This window comes from Carassius auratus, unplaced genomic scaffold (genome assembly GCF_003368295.1).
Source record: "Carassius auratus strain Wakin unplaced genomic scaffold, ASM336829v1 scaf_tig00033592, whole genome shotgun sequence".
Taxonomy (NCBI): domain Eukaryota; kingdom Metazoa; phylum Chordata; class Actinopteri; order Cypriniformes; family Cyprinidae; genus Carassius; species Carassius auratus.
Window position 1 is genome coordinate 9616 of NW_020526095.1, and position 19352 is coordinate 28967.

The 19352-nt window shown below is 34.7% G+C and overlaps 1 protein-coding gene across 2 annotated transcripts in view; it reads left to right on the forward strand.

The window, feature by feature from the left end:
- Window positions 1–5198: 5198 nt before the first annotated feature.
- LOC113081284 (matrix metalloproteinase-16-like) overlaps window positions 5199–19352 on the forward strand; it is a 54642-nt gene continuing 40488 nt past the window's right edge. The window contains exon 1 of one of the 2 annotated variants that reach the window (XM_026253359.1): window positions 5199–5685. In XM_026253359.1, coding sequence (XP_026109144.1) covers window positions 5575–5685 — 111 coding nt within the window. In that variant the 5' untranslated portion in view covers window positions 5199–5574. The remainder of the gene's footprint in view (window positions 5686–19352) is intronic. The other variant, XM_026253360.1, reaches the window with a different exon arrangement.

Here is a 19352-nt window from a genome sequence, read left to right on the forward strand (position 1 = left end):
CTCTCTAAACACTAGGCCACGATGTGTTTCCATAAAGATGATCAAGTAAATAATGGTGGTATTGGTAACCTAGTAACCAACAGTAAAAAAAAAACAAAACAAAAAAACATGTACATTCATTAAATCAAAAATCTAAGTGCCAAATTAAGCTAATTGTGTGGCCTTTCCATTTTCTGTGTAATTACAGTCACCTGATTAGTGGCTGCTGTGTGCAGTTCCATAAAACTGGAGAACCTTCTAAATGTATATAAGTGGTTTAAAAGAGAAAAAAGAAGAGTTAGGGCAAGTCATACATTATGAAGTGAACTTTATCTTTTGTCTGCCACGGACAGAGTCATTCTCCTGGCCCACAGCGGGAAAATATGTGTCATCCTGTGTCCTGTTTTCAATGGCTCTGATTACGCATTTAACATTTAGAATGATGGCACGCACTTGATATTTCGGCCAAACCAACCCTGGCACTTCCAGCAGGGCCCTGACAGGCCCCAGGGACAATGCGTCTCATTACCCTCACTTGCCCCAGCAGGAGGCCTTCTTCCCCCCTCACAGATGGTTCAAGAACCTGGATGATGTCCACAAACTCCGGAACGACCGAGTCAGTGTCAGTTTCTGGAACTCTGGCCATCCGTCTTTTGACGTCTGCAGACTTGACAACAAACCACGCTCTTCCGCTGACACATGCATAGCGACACATGGATGCATGGCACACAAACACAACCGATGACAGACACCCTATAGATCGCAGTTGATTTTTTTTATTTATTTTTTTTATTTTTGGATGGATGTCATGTGCGACCCTGCTTTCATGTTTAATCACATTATGTAAATGTCATGTTTGTCGTGCCATTGTGCACATGTTCACCGGTATTAGGTTATTTTTATGCTCCATCTGTCCTCTAGAGTATCACAACAGCTGGACTTAAAACCAGACTTTCTGGGGGGGAAAATGATATATATATTTTTTTTAAACCAGGCAATTTAAATCAGAGGCTGTATTGTGATTTTAAGAGGGACATTATCTGAACATTGATGTTTAAGGGACCCTCACTGGAGCCGTGAGCGACTTCTGGCTTTCTTAAGCGTCTGTAAGGTCTGACCTGGATCTGACCCTGCATTTCATAACTGTCAGCGAGTCTGAGCCATTGCTGGATCTGCATAAAGCTCTGTCGAAATTGCATGCTTCTAAACGTAAGCCTGCCTGACATCATTAAAATAAATGCAGGTTTTGGTGCTTCTTCATCCTAGGGATTCTTCCTAACACCTAAGCCAAATGTTAAACTTTAGCATATAAGTAGTCTCTCACATTTGTGAACAGAAAATCAAATTATGTGCTATTATTTAGGCTTATGATATTTGCCTAGAGGATGATGAACCAGGAGAAAAAATTGCATTTATTGAAATCTATGTATACATACCTGTGCACACATATATAATGCACACATACTGTACTTGTTTAAATTGTAATTTTTATAAAAAGTTTAATTACTTTATATATTTTCGATTTCCTTAATTTATTATATATATTTTATGCATATATATTTTAAATTGTGTAATTATATAATTATACATTTTATGCAATTATATTATTTATTTGTTTAATTTATTTGTTTACACTTTATTAATTATTTTACAATAAAATTGCATATTAGAATGACTTCTGAAGGATCAGGTGGCACCGAAGACCTGAGTAATTAAAAAAATTCAGCATCACAGCAATAAATTACACTTTAATATACATTATGATAGAAAACGGTTATTTTAAATTGTAACAATATCTCACAAAATGACTTACTGTAAATGATAATAATCTATATAATACATTTTAATTATTATTATTCCAATACATTATTACTTAGACATTACATTACTATATTACTTAGACATTACATTATTACATTTAACCGTGTTCTCTGAACTCCACACAAATGGATTTGAGGTGAGTGATATGATTTCTGTTCAATAATTTGGACATAATACAAACAACAACATGTATTCTGACTCCAGAAAACTGTTTGTTCTGTCTACAGCTCCAGAAGAAAATCTAGTTTTTTTTCTCAGATACCTTTAAGAAAATGTAGTGTAAATGGAGATGACAAGAGATTTACTGAGGAGTAAAGAAGGAGAGGAAAAAGAAGAAAAGAATGCAGAGCGAGGGAGAAAGTGATGCGCGATGGGTCGCCAGGAGAAATGGGTAAATGCTTAACCCACAAATGTGAAGCCTGAATCTGTTCAGAGCGTTTTTGGCTGGTCTGTGAAGGAAGCAGAAGGAAGGTTTGGAAGCAGGCAGCCAAAGAGAAGCTTTCTGAACGAGGGGAGCAGATGCAGTTACAGCATTAGAAGTGATATTGAGAGGGAAAGTTATCTGGGGCAGCAGTACCCACTGCTGGAACAGAGGAACCACAAAAGTCTTCTATTTCTCACAACGCAAGAGAGCGAGAGAGACTACAAACAACACCAGCAAAAAGAGAATGAGAGATGGACAGAGAAAAAGAAAGAGGCACAGATGGTTGCTGAAACGTGTGAATGCTCCAGTTTAGGATGTCATCATTATTACGTGTCAATGAGAAATGCCAGAATTGAAATTATGACACCTGCTCATTTCTTCAGCACAACTGCCCCGCAGGCATAAAACACTTCAACAGCTTTGCATTTTGGTGGCAGTCATCGTAGTACAGTAACACTGCAGAACAGTTTTAAAACATTCTGTTTTTAAAGCCTTCTAAACTAAAACATGTGCTTCACTGTTATGAAGTGAAAATATCATAATACAACCAGGTCATATTAGAACATTATTGCTGTCAACTGAAAAAAAAAGAAGAAAAAACTAAAGCTTTCGCTAATTGAAATAGATGAAACAAAACTAAATATAAATAACAAAAACAATTAACTAAAATAAAAGTTTAAGCATATTAAAATTACTGAAATATAGATAAATTAATGCTATTTTAATAGAATGCTATAAACTGAAGTATATTAAAAATAGTAATAAAATGATAAAAGCATATAAGTATATAAGAAAATATAAAAAATAAAAGCTAATTCAAAATATAAATAAATGATATAAAGGTATATAAATAATACTAACATAGAGTACTAGAAATAATAAACAAAAAATTTTTTTACGTAATAATAAAATGTATTTATTACTTTTACAAAAAACTTAAAGCACATGTAATATAAAAAGTTAAAGTTGAGGTACTAAGATAAAAGTAAAGTAAACATAAATGAAAACTTTTTTAAAATTAATTTTTATTTCTAATTAAGTACATTAGAATAATACATAAGACCTAAAATGTACATAAGACATAATTAATAAACGCTAGTAGTGTAATACTAAAATTACATACAAAAAAGTGTCAAAATTAAAAAATATTAAACTATACCTAATAATATAATATATTTGTGCAGAATAATATAATCATTATTACAGTAGCAATGCATTTACTGTACATATAAAATTATTTCAAAACATTATTATGACCATTCAGCAACTTAAAATAAATGTGTATTAGCAACATTGTTGAGCTTGCGGGGCGTTTCTCAGTTTACCTCAAAGGACCTTTTGCAGGAGCACTCATCATGTTCATCTTCACTGGCTGATCTCCACTCATGTGGCTGAAATGTGACAGATACATAGATCCAGCTGGCAGAGTTTGTGGATTTGATAACAGAGCAATCATCAACTACAAATCAAAAGCACAATGCTGACCACTGTTAACCTAAATACATGGTGTTTTTGTATAGGCTACTTCTGCTGCTTTGATTTAAATACTAAGGTGTTCTGAGTGGCTGTTTTTATATCACACCATTCTCAATCTGGTGCATTATTTCAGGTGAGTATGTTTTGAAGGAAAGCTGTTATTGGTCAGTGGAAACCCTCCATCTTTGCTGCGGTCAGTGACATGTGAGATCAATGGTTGTAGTTTCACAGATGTTAGTGGTGCTTTCCCATCGCATCTGTCTGTTTGGAGAGAAGAGCAGATTCCTTGAGGCCCCGTGCAAACTGAAACCTCATCAGAAGGCCGTGGCCGTACCCTACTGCTCTGCTTTTTTTTTTTTTTTTTTTTTCGCATTTGCCTCTAGTAGAAAATCATTGATCTGCGACATTTAATCTGATTTGCTTTTCTTTTTCGGCTTTGATGTGCGTGTTCAAACTGAGATGGAGATGGTCTTGTTTTGCACTCTTGTTTTCGGACCGTTCCCTGTGTGAGAGGAACACACACTTTGCACTTTTGTAAGAGTGTTAATAAATTGTGCCAAGCAAATGATAAATGTAACACATAAGCAAAAGTCTGTGCTGTTCATGTTCTGGATGATTTAGTCAGAGTAGGCTGACTGTTGGAACTGGAAACAAACAAACAAACAAACAGCTGGGAATAGTTTTATGTATATAAAAAGTGAGCAAATGTTTTTTTATACAGTAAGAGATCATGCGAGACGCCCTCTAGTGGACATAAACGGTACACTGCATGGCAATACTAGATGGAAAGACTAGAACAGAGAATAAATCTCAACATTATGTATTTTTTTATTATTTATATTAATATAAATATATTTATTTGATTATTTACTAAATATTACTAAACTGTTTTACTGTAATTAAAATCAACATTAATAAAAACAAATATATTTAAATTAACCTTAATAAAAAAGAACAAAGAACAAAGGCTAAATCAAAATTGTAATGTTATAAGTAAACGTGTGTTATACAGTTTATTATATATAGTAAATAAAATGTTATACAAACACACACACACATTAAATATATTATTATATTAAGTATATTTATTCATTGATATTATATAATCAATTTCATTAATATTAATTATGTGATGTTAATTCATTATTATCAGTTCTGTGTGTTAAATTAACAAAAGAACAAACAAATCTTAACAGTATGTATTAATTTGTAAATTTGTATGTACTGTAGGCTATGTTGAGACATTCTGAAAAATTTAGTACATATGTTGGTAGACATTAAAAAAAATTATATATATATATATATATATATATATATATATATATATATATATATATATATATATATATATATATATATATATATATATATATATATATAAATGCACATGTATTGTTTAAGTTATTATTATTGTTATAGTACGGTATCTGTTTATTTACTCCAGTCTGGTGTTGGGTTTCTGATCTAGGATTCCGTGACGTTGCTCTCCGTGGGTTCTCCGCTGAGGTGGGATTGAGAGCGGAGCGCAGCGCGCATGCGCAGAGGAGAGAGGTATGGTTGAAAACTCGCAGTCCATCGCGCTGAGCAGAAGAGGAGCAGCACAACTAAATGTGACTTATCTGAGCAGCATCATCACATCTGCGCCTCCGGGAGACAAAGAAGAGACGAACTCTGAAGGAGCAAACAACGCGATCAGAGCCTCCCGGAGTGATGTGATATCATCATTATTATTATATCTCTCGACGTGACGACTGTTTGTCTGCCTCTAATGTTTCCAACCCACTGAGACCAGGGGGATTTATTCCTTCTTTTGTTCTTTGCTTTTTTTAGTGACTATAAATAAAAGCAGCCAAAACGAATAAATACGGGTCATTATGGTTTTGTTAACACTGCATACTAGAAGAGGGTTGAATTGCTTGTGCGCGCAGTTCTTGCTGTGGATTTTATGTGCTGTGGACGGTGAGGAGCAGCAATTCAGTGTGGAGGTAAGAGATCCACAGAAGAGATGATGTTGATGTCCTTCACAGCTCTATAACAAACCCCGCGCTGGATTGAGCCTTTTTGCATGCAATCTACTAATGCAGTTCACCGATTCAAGCTTTGCACGTTCTGTAGGCTATAACACGCCAAATTAAAGTTTATCAAATGACAACAATGCAGATGAATGGCTTGCATTGTTATTTCTGAGACTTGTTAGTGAATGTTCACCTTTTACATTTATATATTAACTTATCAATAAAATCAATGTTAAATATGCTAATGCATCACACAGTCGAAATGTGCGTTGAAGTTACAGTGCAGTTGCTTTGTAAATAAAAAGCAGCATGCAGCATGTGTTGTGAAGCAAATACACTTCTGTTAGTGTTAACACTATTGTAATGCATTTGTAATGCATTGTTGTATGCATAACATGATGTTGCTACTTCAGTCTATAGCTAATTGGTTCAGAAACACAGTGAAGTGCTTATGTATGTGCACAATAAGTGTTTAGTCCATACCCTTCCATTATTCCGCTCCAAAAGCTTCTCTTTTCCTGTTTTAGACCCACACACACACACACACACACACATACACACAGGTTTGTTCTTTTGGCACAATCTGATTCACCAAAGGGTGGAATAAATCAACTCGACATGACCTGATATCCGTCCAGTAACCAAAGAAGTCAACCTGTCATTACAGCCTAAATATTGTAAGGGTAAACATGCTGTTACAGTTCAGCTTTTCATTTTTATTAGAAATGCAGCGGCATTTCATGCAAAGCAGCAAAGAAAGCTTTTGCCTTCGAAACGGGCCAACTTTATAAAAGTCCGCTGTGAATTTACAGTCGGTCAGAAGTTATGCTCAAATGAGACAGCTGTTTGTGTTGTTTGGAATAGTGGAGTGTGTTCAGGACAAAGTTTTTCTCCTCAAGCGCTGGACGCTGTTGCAGAGGCAGACCGCCTGTTTATGAGCTTGACAGTTGTGTCAGATGGCCTAAGGAGCCTAAAATCTGCGGTAAAGCAAACAATAGCTTGAGACGCCCTAAATTTTCATCCTGACAACCGTTATTCTTTCTGTCTCTCGGAACACTGCTATTTTAGACCCATTGAGATTAGAGGCTTTCTCAGGACAGCAGCAATTCAATAACATTTTACAGTACTATGTACTTAAAAGTCCCCAGTCACTGTGTATTTAAGCATCCCATTGTATAAATTAGTGAGAGGCAAAGCGGAATACAGACTATCAGATCAGCTTGATACAAACTTCTTCACTGGACTGATCTGGATTTCTATTTAGAAGAAAGCACCAGTTGCATCAGTGGTTCCAAGCAGAAGCTTTTCAATTCATGGAAACTTTCCATTGCACAGGTTCTTTAGATCAATCTTCAGAATAAAGTTTCCAAAAGAGGGTTTTTGAAGAACCACTTTAGGTTCCCCAACCTTTTAGTGAACAATTCTTAAAAGAAACTAAAGTACTAAAAGAATCTAAAGAACCTTCTTTTCCACTATAAAGATAGGTTCCATGAATTGATGCCAATAAAGAACATTTATTTTCGAGATTATACACTCTTTAAAATAAAGGTTCCAAAAAATAGGGAATAGTTTTAGTTGAGCATTTCAACAATCTGAAGAATATTTTTCACTATAAAGAACCAGTGTGCAATGGAAAGCGTCCATCGGTTCTTCATGACACCACAGATGCTGATAAGGAGTCTTTATTTCTAAGAGTGAAAGAAAACCCACAAGGGTTCTTCTATGGCACTGTTGCAAAAACACTCTTTTTGGAATCTTTAATTTCAAAGAGTGAAACGGATCATTTATTCAAAAATGAAAATGTAGTCTTCATTTACTCACTAAAACCAATAGACCGTACACAGAATGTGTACCTACAATGAAAGCCAATGGGTTCCAATGTTTTTTGGGACCTCAACATTCTTCAAAATATCATAGTCATAAAAAAAATAAAAAAGGCTCTTTATTGGCATTGATGAAGAACTTTTAACATCCATGGAACCTTTCCATAGGATCTTTATAGAGGGAAAAGTTTCTTTAGGTCAACAAAAACTTCTGTATTATGAAAAACTTCTATGGCATTGCTGCAAAAACCATCTATTTTTTTAAGAATGCAGGTTTGGAATGACATGAGGGCATATAAAGGATGACAGAACTTTCATTTTAATTGAACTGTCCCTTTAAGAAAGCCTTGTGTGAATCAAACATTCAATCTGCTGGCGTAAAAAAGCATCAAGGAGACAGACAGAATGCATTTTCCACTTGTCCGGGGTTATAAAAGGACACTGATGTAAAACACTGAAGTTCATTGGTGCGGTTTGGCTTACATGTTCTGCTGGTGTGGCAGTGGCAGAGGGTTATATTGGTAGCTTCCTGTGCACACAGATACATTGGCTTTTAGAGGGTAAGATAAGTCTCTGTCTTTCTAAATGGCACATCTGTAGTTTAACCTAAATCCGTCCTGGTTTTGACATTATGACAGTCTCTGTTGGACTGAGGTCAGGAGCTGATTGGTCACTGGGCCACAGCATCACCTCAATTTCCTGCCTTCCTTGTAGTTCTACATGTTTTACCAGAGTCATTAACACATGTGTTATGGTTCAATATCTATTCGAATGTATAATGTACACACTCTCAGTACAGTAGACAAGGTCTTTCTCTCTCTTTCTTGCTTTCTGTCTCCGGGTGTATGTGTGTGTTTTGGAGAGAGACATTATTAATAGTGTGTGACAGACAGACAAAAGAGGGATTTAACCAGTGTGCAGCGAAGGCAGTGAGGTGTGTTATAAAAGAAACCATTGACAAACTATTTGGTCTTTCAGAAAGCCAAATTATTAAGAGCTGACAATGGACATGTAATCTTTTCTTGGCAGTCCGCGCGCTCTCCCATACGTATAGCTCTCTGGAGGTCTTTACGAGGCTTTCAGTTGAAGAATGGCCTCCCAGAACCAGCCGAGGAATTATCTCCCGGTAACACAGCTGATTTATTTTTTAATTAAAAAGTATGATTTATTAAATGGGGAAAAAAAGTTGTATTCATATAAATCGTTTGGATTATGGAGGAGTTATTCCGTTCATTGTATAGATTTAAGTCGTCACGTCTTGCGAAAACGCACGCATCAAGCTGTAAAATAGAGCCGGAGCTGTCAGTCAGAAAAACGTCATGTGAACAGATAAAGCTCTGTCACATCGCTCCAACAAAGGCATATTCTCTCCAGAATGACATGTTTGGATGATGTTTGTCACTTCGTATAACATGATGTGTGTGCGCGCGAATAGGAGTCAGATGGAGTTCACCCTCCATCTTTCTGTTGCAGTTTCTATCATTTTGCTAATCTTTCATTAAGCAAGAGTAGATGTTATTTTTACCACCATGGCTACAGTGATTCACCCCCAAAATACACACTGGATGATGTAACTGACGAATCCATTATATTGTAATATATCTACTTCTCGCATTTGCTCCGAACTAACTCAAAATGACCTTCTTTTAGACAAAATAGGTGAGTTAAAATATATTTGAATACAGAATTAAAATACAGTAAAATATAATATAAAATAACAGTTTTTATAATAAAAATCTGTATATAAATACTAAGCTTTCAGTACAAATATAACATCACATACCATAAACTGCGATATTTATTTGACTAATCATTTTATTATGCTGAGAATAATAGAACTATGCTGAGACTTCCATGAACATTTTTGAGTGATGATGCAGTGAATCAGAGCTGAATTGATTCATATAAATGGACAGTTTGAACTGATTCGTGTATATGAATTGAACTAATTCTAATGCTAATTTGAAAATTCAAAGACGCCACTAAAGCTGTCATGTTTGAGAATGATAGAATGAAGAATCATCATCTTAAATATGTCATAAATGTCATAAATATTTAATATATTGCCCAGCCCTAATTGAATTCCAGCATTTGAAGTGGAAAAATACTATGCAGAGACATCCATGGACACTTTTGAGCAATGATGCAAACGAATCATTGAATTAGAGTTGAACTGATTCATATAAATGGACAGTTTGAACTGATACAGACACACTGAACCAACTCTAAATGCTGCTTTGATAAAATAAAGAATGTTTGTAAGACAAGGAAGGATCATCATCTCAAATATTTCATAACTGTTCATTATATTGCCCAGCCCTAAAATTAAAGTAGCATTTAGGGGTTGATCAAATCGATTTAAATAGACCATATACTGATTCATGTAAATTTAAAAATTTATATATATATATATATATATATATATATATATATATATATATATATATATATATATATATATATTTTTTTTTTTTTTAAATCAAAAACACTGTTAAAAAGCTTGCACAGCTATGAGTAGTGAAGGATCGTCATCTCTGATAAAATATTTAAAATATCCCCCAGCCCTAATTGTATGCCAGTGTTTTGGGTTGAACAGGTCATATTAGGCCTATATCTAGCTAATCTGTTCTGAGTATCAGGTGCAAAATCACATTATTAAGAGCCAGGCTTTGGGTTTTGTCACACTTGCACATATAATACACATATTCTCTCGCACTCGGCACTCAACACATCACACAGCTTCAAAGAGAATACACAATGTGCAACCCATCCCATAAGCCCTTCACTTTAATTTTATATGTGTACTAGAGTCAGTGAGGTTGCGTCCTGCTGAGCACAGAGTGCGTGACGGCCCAACTGAATGGGTTTAGTTCTGTCTTTCTCACCGGCCGACAGATTCCATCACAAGAACCCTTTGAATAATGGAGTCATTTGACAAGGTCGGTTTTGTTCCCGAGTACAACATGAAAGTCTCTTTTGAAGGCTCGTGAATGAACAGAAGCTCAAATGTTTATTAGATCGTTCCCTTCATAGTGTGTTTATGCTTTTGCAGTGTTTCTGAGTGCCACTTTCTGTCTTGAGGCCTAGAGAGGACATGAGTAGATTGTTGACATTTTCTCAGCTCTTAATTGTTAACGGTTGTTGCATTTGTGCAACCTCATCCTGTGAGTTTGTATTCTTGTGCAAGCATCAATGCATGCATGCATTCTGTTCGTACATTGTGTCATCGTGTGCATTTCCAGGCAAGATCGCAGTGCTCTGTGCTTCATGTAGCATGTTGTGTTCACACATGGTCTCTCTGATGTCAGTTTGGCTCTATACGGCGAGCAGATTTTCGACGTGGAGGGGACTACACATCCGTCTGTTTATCTGTCCTGCAAGAAGCGAGCGCACCAGCACAACCCAAACACTTGGTTCTGTCTGAATGCAATGTCTATTTCTAGCTTTCTTACTCCCCGGACGTTATTTTCTTTCTTTTTTCCTTGGCGTAATGTTAGTGTGCTGAAAGAGACTGTTGCTCGTCAATTTTTAATGGCACGGGTGACTGCTGGTGTTGAACAGACGCACATGACACTACGAGCTCTCTTGAGATCTTTGGGGTTTTCTATTGACACTGTAGGGACCTGGAAAAATGTCCTTGCAGCTCAATCCAGTGATGACTAGACATAGCATAGACACTAACTATACAGTTTTAAAATGCATATAAATATATATATATATATATATATATATATATATATATATAAACTGCGTTTTTATAGTAACGTAAAATGATGTCATCTATTTGTTTTGTTTTTTTCTTCTATTTGAAATGTGACGAATTAAATAGAAGGATTGAGTTAATATCTAATCCATGTTTCATTATTCATTTAAGAAGTCATGAGATAAAGACTGATAAAAATGCAAAATGGTGCAACTCATTAAACACTTTAGGATACCATAAGATGTGCTTCACATACTATAAAATACTAGGCTGTATACAAGTACATACTGAGCAATATGCATTATGCTAGTACTCTATTCTGAACATGTACTGTAGCAACAGACACAAAGCTCTTTATGGAGGAAATGTACTGTGAATGAATGAAAATGTTTTGTTTGGAACTGGGTTAAAAACGTGCTAGATCCGTGCTAGGACTGTGACATTCTCTGACATTTGGCCAAAACAGTCGGCAGCGGTTGATGGAGGGCATGAGACGGAGAGGTAGCCATGGAGATCTCATGTGCGATATGACGCTTTGGTATGTGTCCGGATGAATAATTTAGTGCATGTGAAAACCGATACCAGAGAGCGATAGCCTTTACCCACACACACTTACACTCACTTAAGCACAGGTGACGCAAGAGATCCCATGTGTCTGGTGTCGCAGCTCAGCTAAAACAGACAGCATTTAAGTGCCATTGTGTGAAAAGGTCATTTTTTTATATAAGCTAAACAATGTGCTTAGACACACACACACACACACGCACACATTATATACAGAGAGACAGAAAAACAGTTATGGCAATTCAAATTGCATGCAGGGATGATTAAATCACACATAAAATTGATGTAGCATTAGTGATGTAAAGCCCATACAATGATCAAGCATTAATCTGTAAAAGGTCTGAGTTCTAGCCTCACTTGGAATTAAATTTTTTAAATTTAATTTAACTAAAATAGTGACTGTTTTCATACAGGTGTCCCTGAACACACCCCTTGTCTGTCATTGGTCAGACAAAAATAGCCCCGCCGAAACTCACGCTATTGGTTGAGCAAGTGTTGCTGTTGCTTGGCAGGTCTGGATTCTCAAACAAACTGTTTTGAAAGAACCACGGAGCCAAAAACACATATTTCACTTCTAAAGATGAACAAAGGATTTTACAGGATGGAATTAGAAGTATTTTGACTAGGCAAGCTCAAAATCACTTATTTATCTGTGATCTATACTCCATCTGTACATGTTGCCATGGTCACATCTTCTCTCTGAGGGTGGTTCATTGCTAATGAAGCATTCGGACGGCCTTTAGGGTTCAGCTTTGATGTTTCTATGAGGCTAATTAGGCCTCGTTTGGCTTATTAGCTAGTGATCCATGAAGCACATCAGCTCTGAAAGTTCAATGGCGTGGTTCTGCAAACAGACTATGGCATCAGGTCCACTCCGGCCTAAATCATATTGTATGAGGTTGGTTGACCTTTTTGCAGCTCAGCAATGGCTATGTTCCAGTGAATAATATACATAGATTATATACATTCTTAGAATATATATATATATATATATATATATATATATATATATATATATAATAAATAAAATTAAAATAATAATAATGGCACAAAAGGACATAAAAAAGACTAAAAAAAATTAAAATAAAAAATATGAATCCTTATTTAAAATACTAATAAATTCTGTAATAATACATACATAATTCAAAAATAGCACTATTATGCTCAAGAATACTAGCATATATGTTATGTACTATTAAAAAAACTTTCTGCGCACTCTGACAAAATGAAACATTGTGAAGCAATGTATTATCACGTATATAATATTTCATTATATTACATTTCCTAATGACCAATACTTTTGAGGCTTAGTGTGCAATACTACAAAATAGGAATTTCAGGCATCATTTTCGTGAATGTTATTCATATGGTATTTATGGCTCATGTGATTGGCTCATGAAAAATATAACAAAGAACAGTTCACTTCTAGATATGTAACTACCAATGAGATTAACAAAAATGCTAATGGATATCTTTCTCATTGACATGTTTGCTATTTGGAACACATCCATAATCACACATGAATGACAAAAATCAAGATACATTAACAAAAAAAACAACAGTAAGCAAACAGTTTTCAGCAAAAAAATAATAATAAACAATGAATAAACAAGTTGGTAGACTAAATGGTAAAATATCTGGGTTTATAACTTAAAGCTTGTAGCCCAAAGTTTCTTTCAGCAAGACACTTGAGTGGAAAAAGTACAGTAAAGTGCTTTTGACAACAGCATCTGCCAAGTAAATAAATGTCAGTCTCACCAAAATACACCTGTAGGCCCAAAGCTCTGTTCATTTGACACGCGGTCCACATCCAAGGAGCCAACGTACAGTATCTTGTATCCTGGTTGTGTATGGAATTACATTTGTTTCAATAATAATGAACGAAACTTTATAAAACTGAACGTAACTTTTTCAGAAACTATCCAAAATATGCCATTTCAAAAGAAGAAAAAAGTCACAAAAGAAGTGTTTCTTTGGTTGCCAGGGCAAGACAACCCTGCACAGATTACCAGAAGAAAAAAAAAACAGCATTAAGGGACCAGTGGATGGAGTTTATTTTTAACGAGCATCAACGGAGTTGTGCAAGTGTTTGTGTTTGTTCCCTGCATTTCGAAGATGCTTGTTTTACAAACAAGGCCCAGTTTGACGCCGGATTTGCACATTGTTTATTTCTTAAGGATAATGCAGTCCCAACGAAAAAGGGTCACGATCGTGTGTTGGAACCGCAGGCGGTGAGTAAAACTGCTTCAAATATCTCTGTGTTGTTAACTTAGCTATCGGCGCGTAAGCACATCAAATAAACAACATGCGATGTTGTCATCAAACTGCACTTTCCACATGTACAGCTAAAAAAAAAAAAAAAAAAAAAAAGACGACAAAGTGGAACTTAGTCATTTTCCAAAACCGCTAAGCAAATATATACAGTTTCAGTACATACCACATAGAGACGTTGTTGCTGATGCTGCTCTTGTTAAATTTCAGCCTCTGGATCTGATTCTGGATCATAAATATACGCTGAATCTGACTGTTAGCCATGGTTTGTTTTTCCTCACGGTAAAGTCACAGCTTCTAAACGCTCTCAACGCAAAAGCCTACTCGCGCTCGTGATTCTTTAGCTCCGCCCACACGTCACGTCTCCAGCCGGTCGTGTTTTTCCGGGAAAAATCGCTACAGACTATCTTTCTCTTATGAATATAATAAAACTAAAGACTTTTTGGAGTTATGAAGGATGCAGTACTACTCTATAGGTACTCAAGATTAACAGGATATTGAGTGAAAGCGAGCATTTCACCCCCCCTTTAAAGCTGCACCACACATGCCAAGTTTTCCCAAATCCAAATGCACCTCAGATCACTCTCTCTCCCTCTAGAGGTCCCCTGGGGTATCTTCAATCCTCACAAAACCCCTCACACTAACGATGACTATATACAGCCAAATGTACAAGTCATACACTGAATAATCCATAGCTCAGAGGAGACCTTTTCTGAATATTTCTCTACTTACATAACACACATGTATCTGTCTTCACTGTATTAAATGTGTTTCTGCTCTGATATAAAGTGATTGACAGAGAGGTGTTAGAAAACATTGACCTGCTGTGTGGAGCTCAGCTGTCTATCATCAGCAGATAAAAGAGGGTAGATAACACTGGAAAGCTGGAAGAAGAAATGAGTTTAGACACCAGGGAACACGAAGATGAAACTAAAGTGCCAAACGCCTCGGATTATCCTTCTTTTTATCGTCATTTCCACTGTTTTGTGTTCCTCTCTAATTATATTTGAATGTTTGGATGCCAGCTAACATATTATACATTTTGTACTGAGGCATGAGAGTGGTTCAGTTCATCTCAGGACAACAGAAAAGCAGATGGCTCTCAAGAGGATAAAATAAGAATGCAAAAGTAATTCTGTCAAAATGTGTAAATAAATTAAATTAAATTAAACTTTAAACATGTATTATTATATTATATTATTGCAAAATTTTTCTTGTCTCTATAAACAGTTTATAGAAAGCAGAATGCCAAAATAATTGTCAAAATCTGTAAAATAAATACATTTAATTATATTTAATGGCATTAAATTAAACTTTTAACATGAACGTATTATTGATATTATTATTAACAATAATACTCAATTTACTCTAAACCTGTCTGTGGACACTACTAGGGTTGGGAACATATTATCTACCCAAATTAGCTACAGTATTTAGCTATTTATATACTGTAGCTATTTAGCCATTAAAGTCCTGTGGTTTGTAATTTCTGCTTCACTACTGGAACTAAACATAATTGCAAGAAATGATGATTTCAACAAAGTTTGGACAAAAAAATAGTCCCACAATACTGGTTAAGTCAATTATGTTATGGCTAAACCAGTCAGGCCTTTCAAACAAAATTATTTAGACCCCATTTGTGGCAGAGAAATGGCACACTTCACTTTTAAGTTTACTGGTTTAAATAGTACAGCGTGTCTAAAACGTTTGCCAGTACTTAACACAATAATGCACCATACCTCCCACAGATTAAGTTGAGCTTCACTGTGTTTGTTTATACTTATGTTTTTTGCCAGGATTTTTGGTGTTTTGCAACCTTTTGGTTTTGAAACAAAGTTTGAGAATAGTTTGTCATTCTTCTTTCTGGAAAAAAGGTCCCTCAGCACCCTAAACAAACAGAGGAACATGAAGCGTTGGGCGTAAATGCTGGGCAGCAATAACTGTGTTGAGTTGTGCAATCGAATTATAGCACCTCTGCACAATGCCGCCTACAAAAACGTGACAGATTTGCTGTTCTGGTTTGGTTTCCTCACTCACTTCAGGTCTGTGCATTATGCAACACCTCATCACATATGTGTCTGTAAACCCAAACCACCATAGATCCCCTTGGATCCAGTTACAACATCAAATTAGGTTACGGTTTTTATTCATGAATTCTGAATTTCAGTGCCAAATGCCTGTGCCAGTTAAAAGCATGATTCCTGTGCAGAGGAAAACATCTGAAGATAACAGATCGCTGTTTAGCTAACAGCATGCTGTGACTGAATGCAAATACGGGATATTTTAGCACAGCGTTACACTGCCCTGACCAGGCGTGCCATTGGTCGGGCTGAAGGTCAACCAGTAAAAATTCTGTTAAGAAATTCTACATTAAATTGCCTAGTTGGCAGGTCAGAATGTGTTATGCATATTTTAGTTTACCCTAGATGAGATATTGCTCTTTCATAGCTCAATAATTTTATTAAGTTTTGAAATAAAAATATGATTAAACCTAACTTAAAAAAAACTTAAGATATGTTGTTTTGGAAACTAACCTAAAATAAACAATTTGAACTTGAAGTACCAAAATTACTAAAACTAAAACCAAAATAAATATTGCTATAAATATAGAAGAAATAAAAAATAACTTAGATGACAAAAACAAACAAACAAAAAAACTAAAATAAAATACTAATAGCAAAATACTTAAATGTAAATCAAACCTAAATTGAAAACGTATATAAAAATATAATGAATATATTAAATAGAAATATAATTATGAATAAAAAAATTCTACATATTAATTGAAAAACTTAAATTTACAAAAATCTAAGATGTGTTCCTTTGGAAAACTAAAATAAATAATTTGATTTGGAAGTACCACAATAAAAAAAAAAAAAAGATTATATATAGAAATATGACAAATAATAATAGTAATAAATAAACACGAAAGAAAATGCATAAACCTAAAACTAAGATAAAAACATATTAAAAGTCTAATTTAAATAATTTAATTATTTAAAAAACATCTAAATATTAGATGAAAATGTTCAAGCTAACCTGAAATAAATAATTTAAAGCTGAAATATTAAAATGACTAAAACTAAAATGTCTAATAACTAAAATTATATAAATACAAAGATGACAAAAGAACATAACAAAATCACTAAAACATATATAAAAATATAATCAACTCGTACTATTTTTTATTACGTACAAATAAAGAATTTAATTTATATAAATATATTTAATATATATATATATATATATATATATATATATATATGTGTGTGTGTGTGTGTGTGTGTGTGTGTGTGTGTGTGTGTGTGTGTGTGTGTGTGTGTGTGTGTGTGTGTGTTTATGTGTGTGTTTATGTGTAAATAAAATATAAATAAATACTATAATAGTTTAGAAATACTAAAGAGTGTGAGAGAGTGTAACAGAGATATATTCATGTGACCTGTTATATATTACCTCTGGAGTCTAAGGGTATTTTGGGGGCCTGGAGAAGTTTTGTCATGCCCTGACATTTGTGTTTTTTTCAGTTTCTTATACACATCTAAATGGCTAAAGTCTAGTCTCCCTGTAATCAGCACAAACTGGGCTATAATAATATGTGAGCTGCATGTATGTACATGATTGTGTTTTTGAGAAAAATAAATGTTATGCGTGGTTAGTGAAAAACTAAAAATGTTAAATCACTTGAATAAGGCCATAAAACATACAGAACATTGGTTCCCGGGACTTTTGAGAACTGGAGCTTGTAGCCTAGAATTTTTCTTTCTAAATTATGTGAAAATCATCTTGTTTACTCACTCACAGAAAACAATATGTTGATTTAAATTTTATAAGACACTTTTTGTTGGTAAAAGTCATATGCGAGTAGACGTAACTATCATGAATATCATTGTGATTTACACCTGAGCAGACAAAGACCCACATAATGAGCTGCATAATGAGCCTTTCAGTCAGCTGTGTCACTGAGAGGGAGGAGTTACAAGAAAGAATGTGAGGACAAAAACATTTATTGTTATTATTATCATTATTATTATTATTAATGCTGAAAAGAGCTGAGAATATTTTTTCAGTTTGTTTGGGGGGATAAATTGAAAGAACAGCATTGTTTGTTACATTTGTTACAGTTACATTTATTTGTTACATTTATATTATTTACATCAAGCTTTTGAATGGTATATTGTTATTGAAACTTCATAATGTTTCCCTTGATTATACATTTAGTCAGGAATTATAGTTTGGAAAAAGTCTTTGGACTAGTAAAATGTTTGCACGTTATGTGAATACTAGCAAAAGTATATAAATAAATAAAAAGAGACTTACTCGTGTTTATGATCTCTGCTGAATAAAGTGCTTCATTCTTTTTTTCTGAAGAAATCCAAATCTCAAATCCTCAACCACATCACATCTTTTTGGGGTGATTTATGTCTTATTCCTCTCATCACGAAGCAAACAGTAAAATAATTTTTAAAACTTGAAGAACAGTCTCGCTGCATTGTCTTCTGTTGTGTAGGCGTATTCAAGCCGCGCGCTTCAGTGTGGGGGGTGTGGTCACATTAGAAGATAATGAAGGGAGACGTGAAAAACGGACATCGCATTGTGTTCATATGGATTACTTTATCACAGAATATCTGTTTTTGGCAGCACTTGTTTAGTTTAAAATAGACATGTCAAGCTTTCTATAGATATCTCTCTCATGTTTCTTCGTTGAGTATTCACGGAGTTACAGTTCATTTTAATGACGTGTTTGTACGTGAAGATCAGCGCAGACAAAGGCTGCAGACAGCACACCTAATTTGTTATCTTTATTTTATAAATGTACAAAGTTCTGTTGTTATTATGTCTGTAAACAAAAAAAGTAGACCCTTTACAGATTTGATTTGTGTATTGCGCTTATCTGTACGATTAAAACTGAAAGTATAATTAAAGTTCTTTTCGGGGTTATCAGGAGAAAATGCCTCATAATGCGTATACGCGTTAATCGACTCCAGAGGGTTAAGCTTCCTGTCATGTAGGCCTATCTCACAGACCAACCTCAATTTAGTCTTTAATTGGGTTTGATTAACACGAAACATTCCTGGTAAAAAAAAAAAAAAACAGATCTTTAGGGACAATTGTTTGGTCTAAGATTGTTTTCGAGGAAAGTTATTCTAGGACAAATATAGGAACATGTCATACTTGGGTAAATCGTGTTATGTGTTTTAGATGAGTATGACATCAAATAAATTTTGCAAGCTGCAGGACCTTCAAAAAAAAAAAAAAAAAAACAGAATCTCCCATAG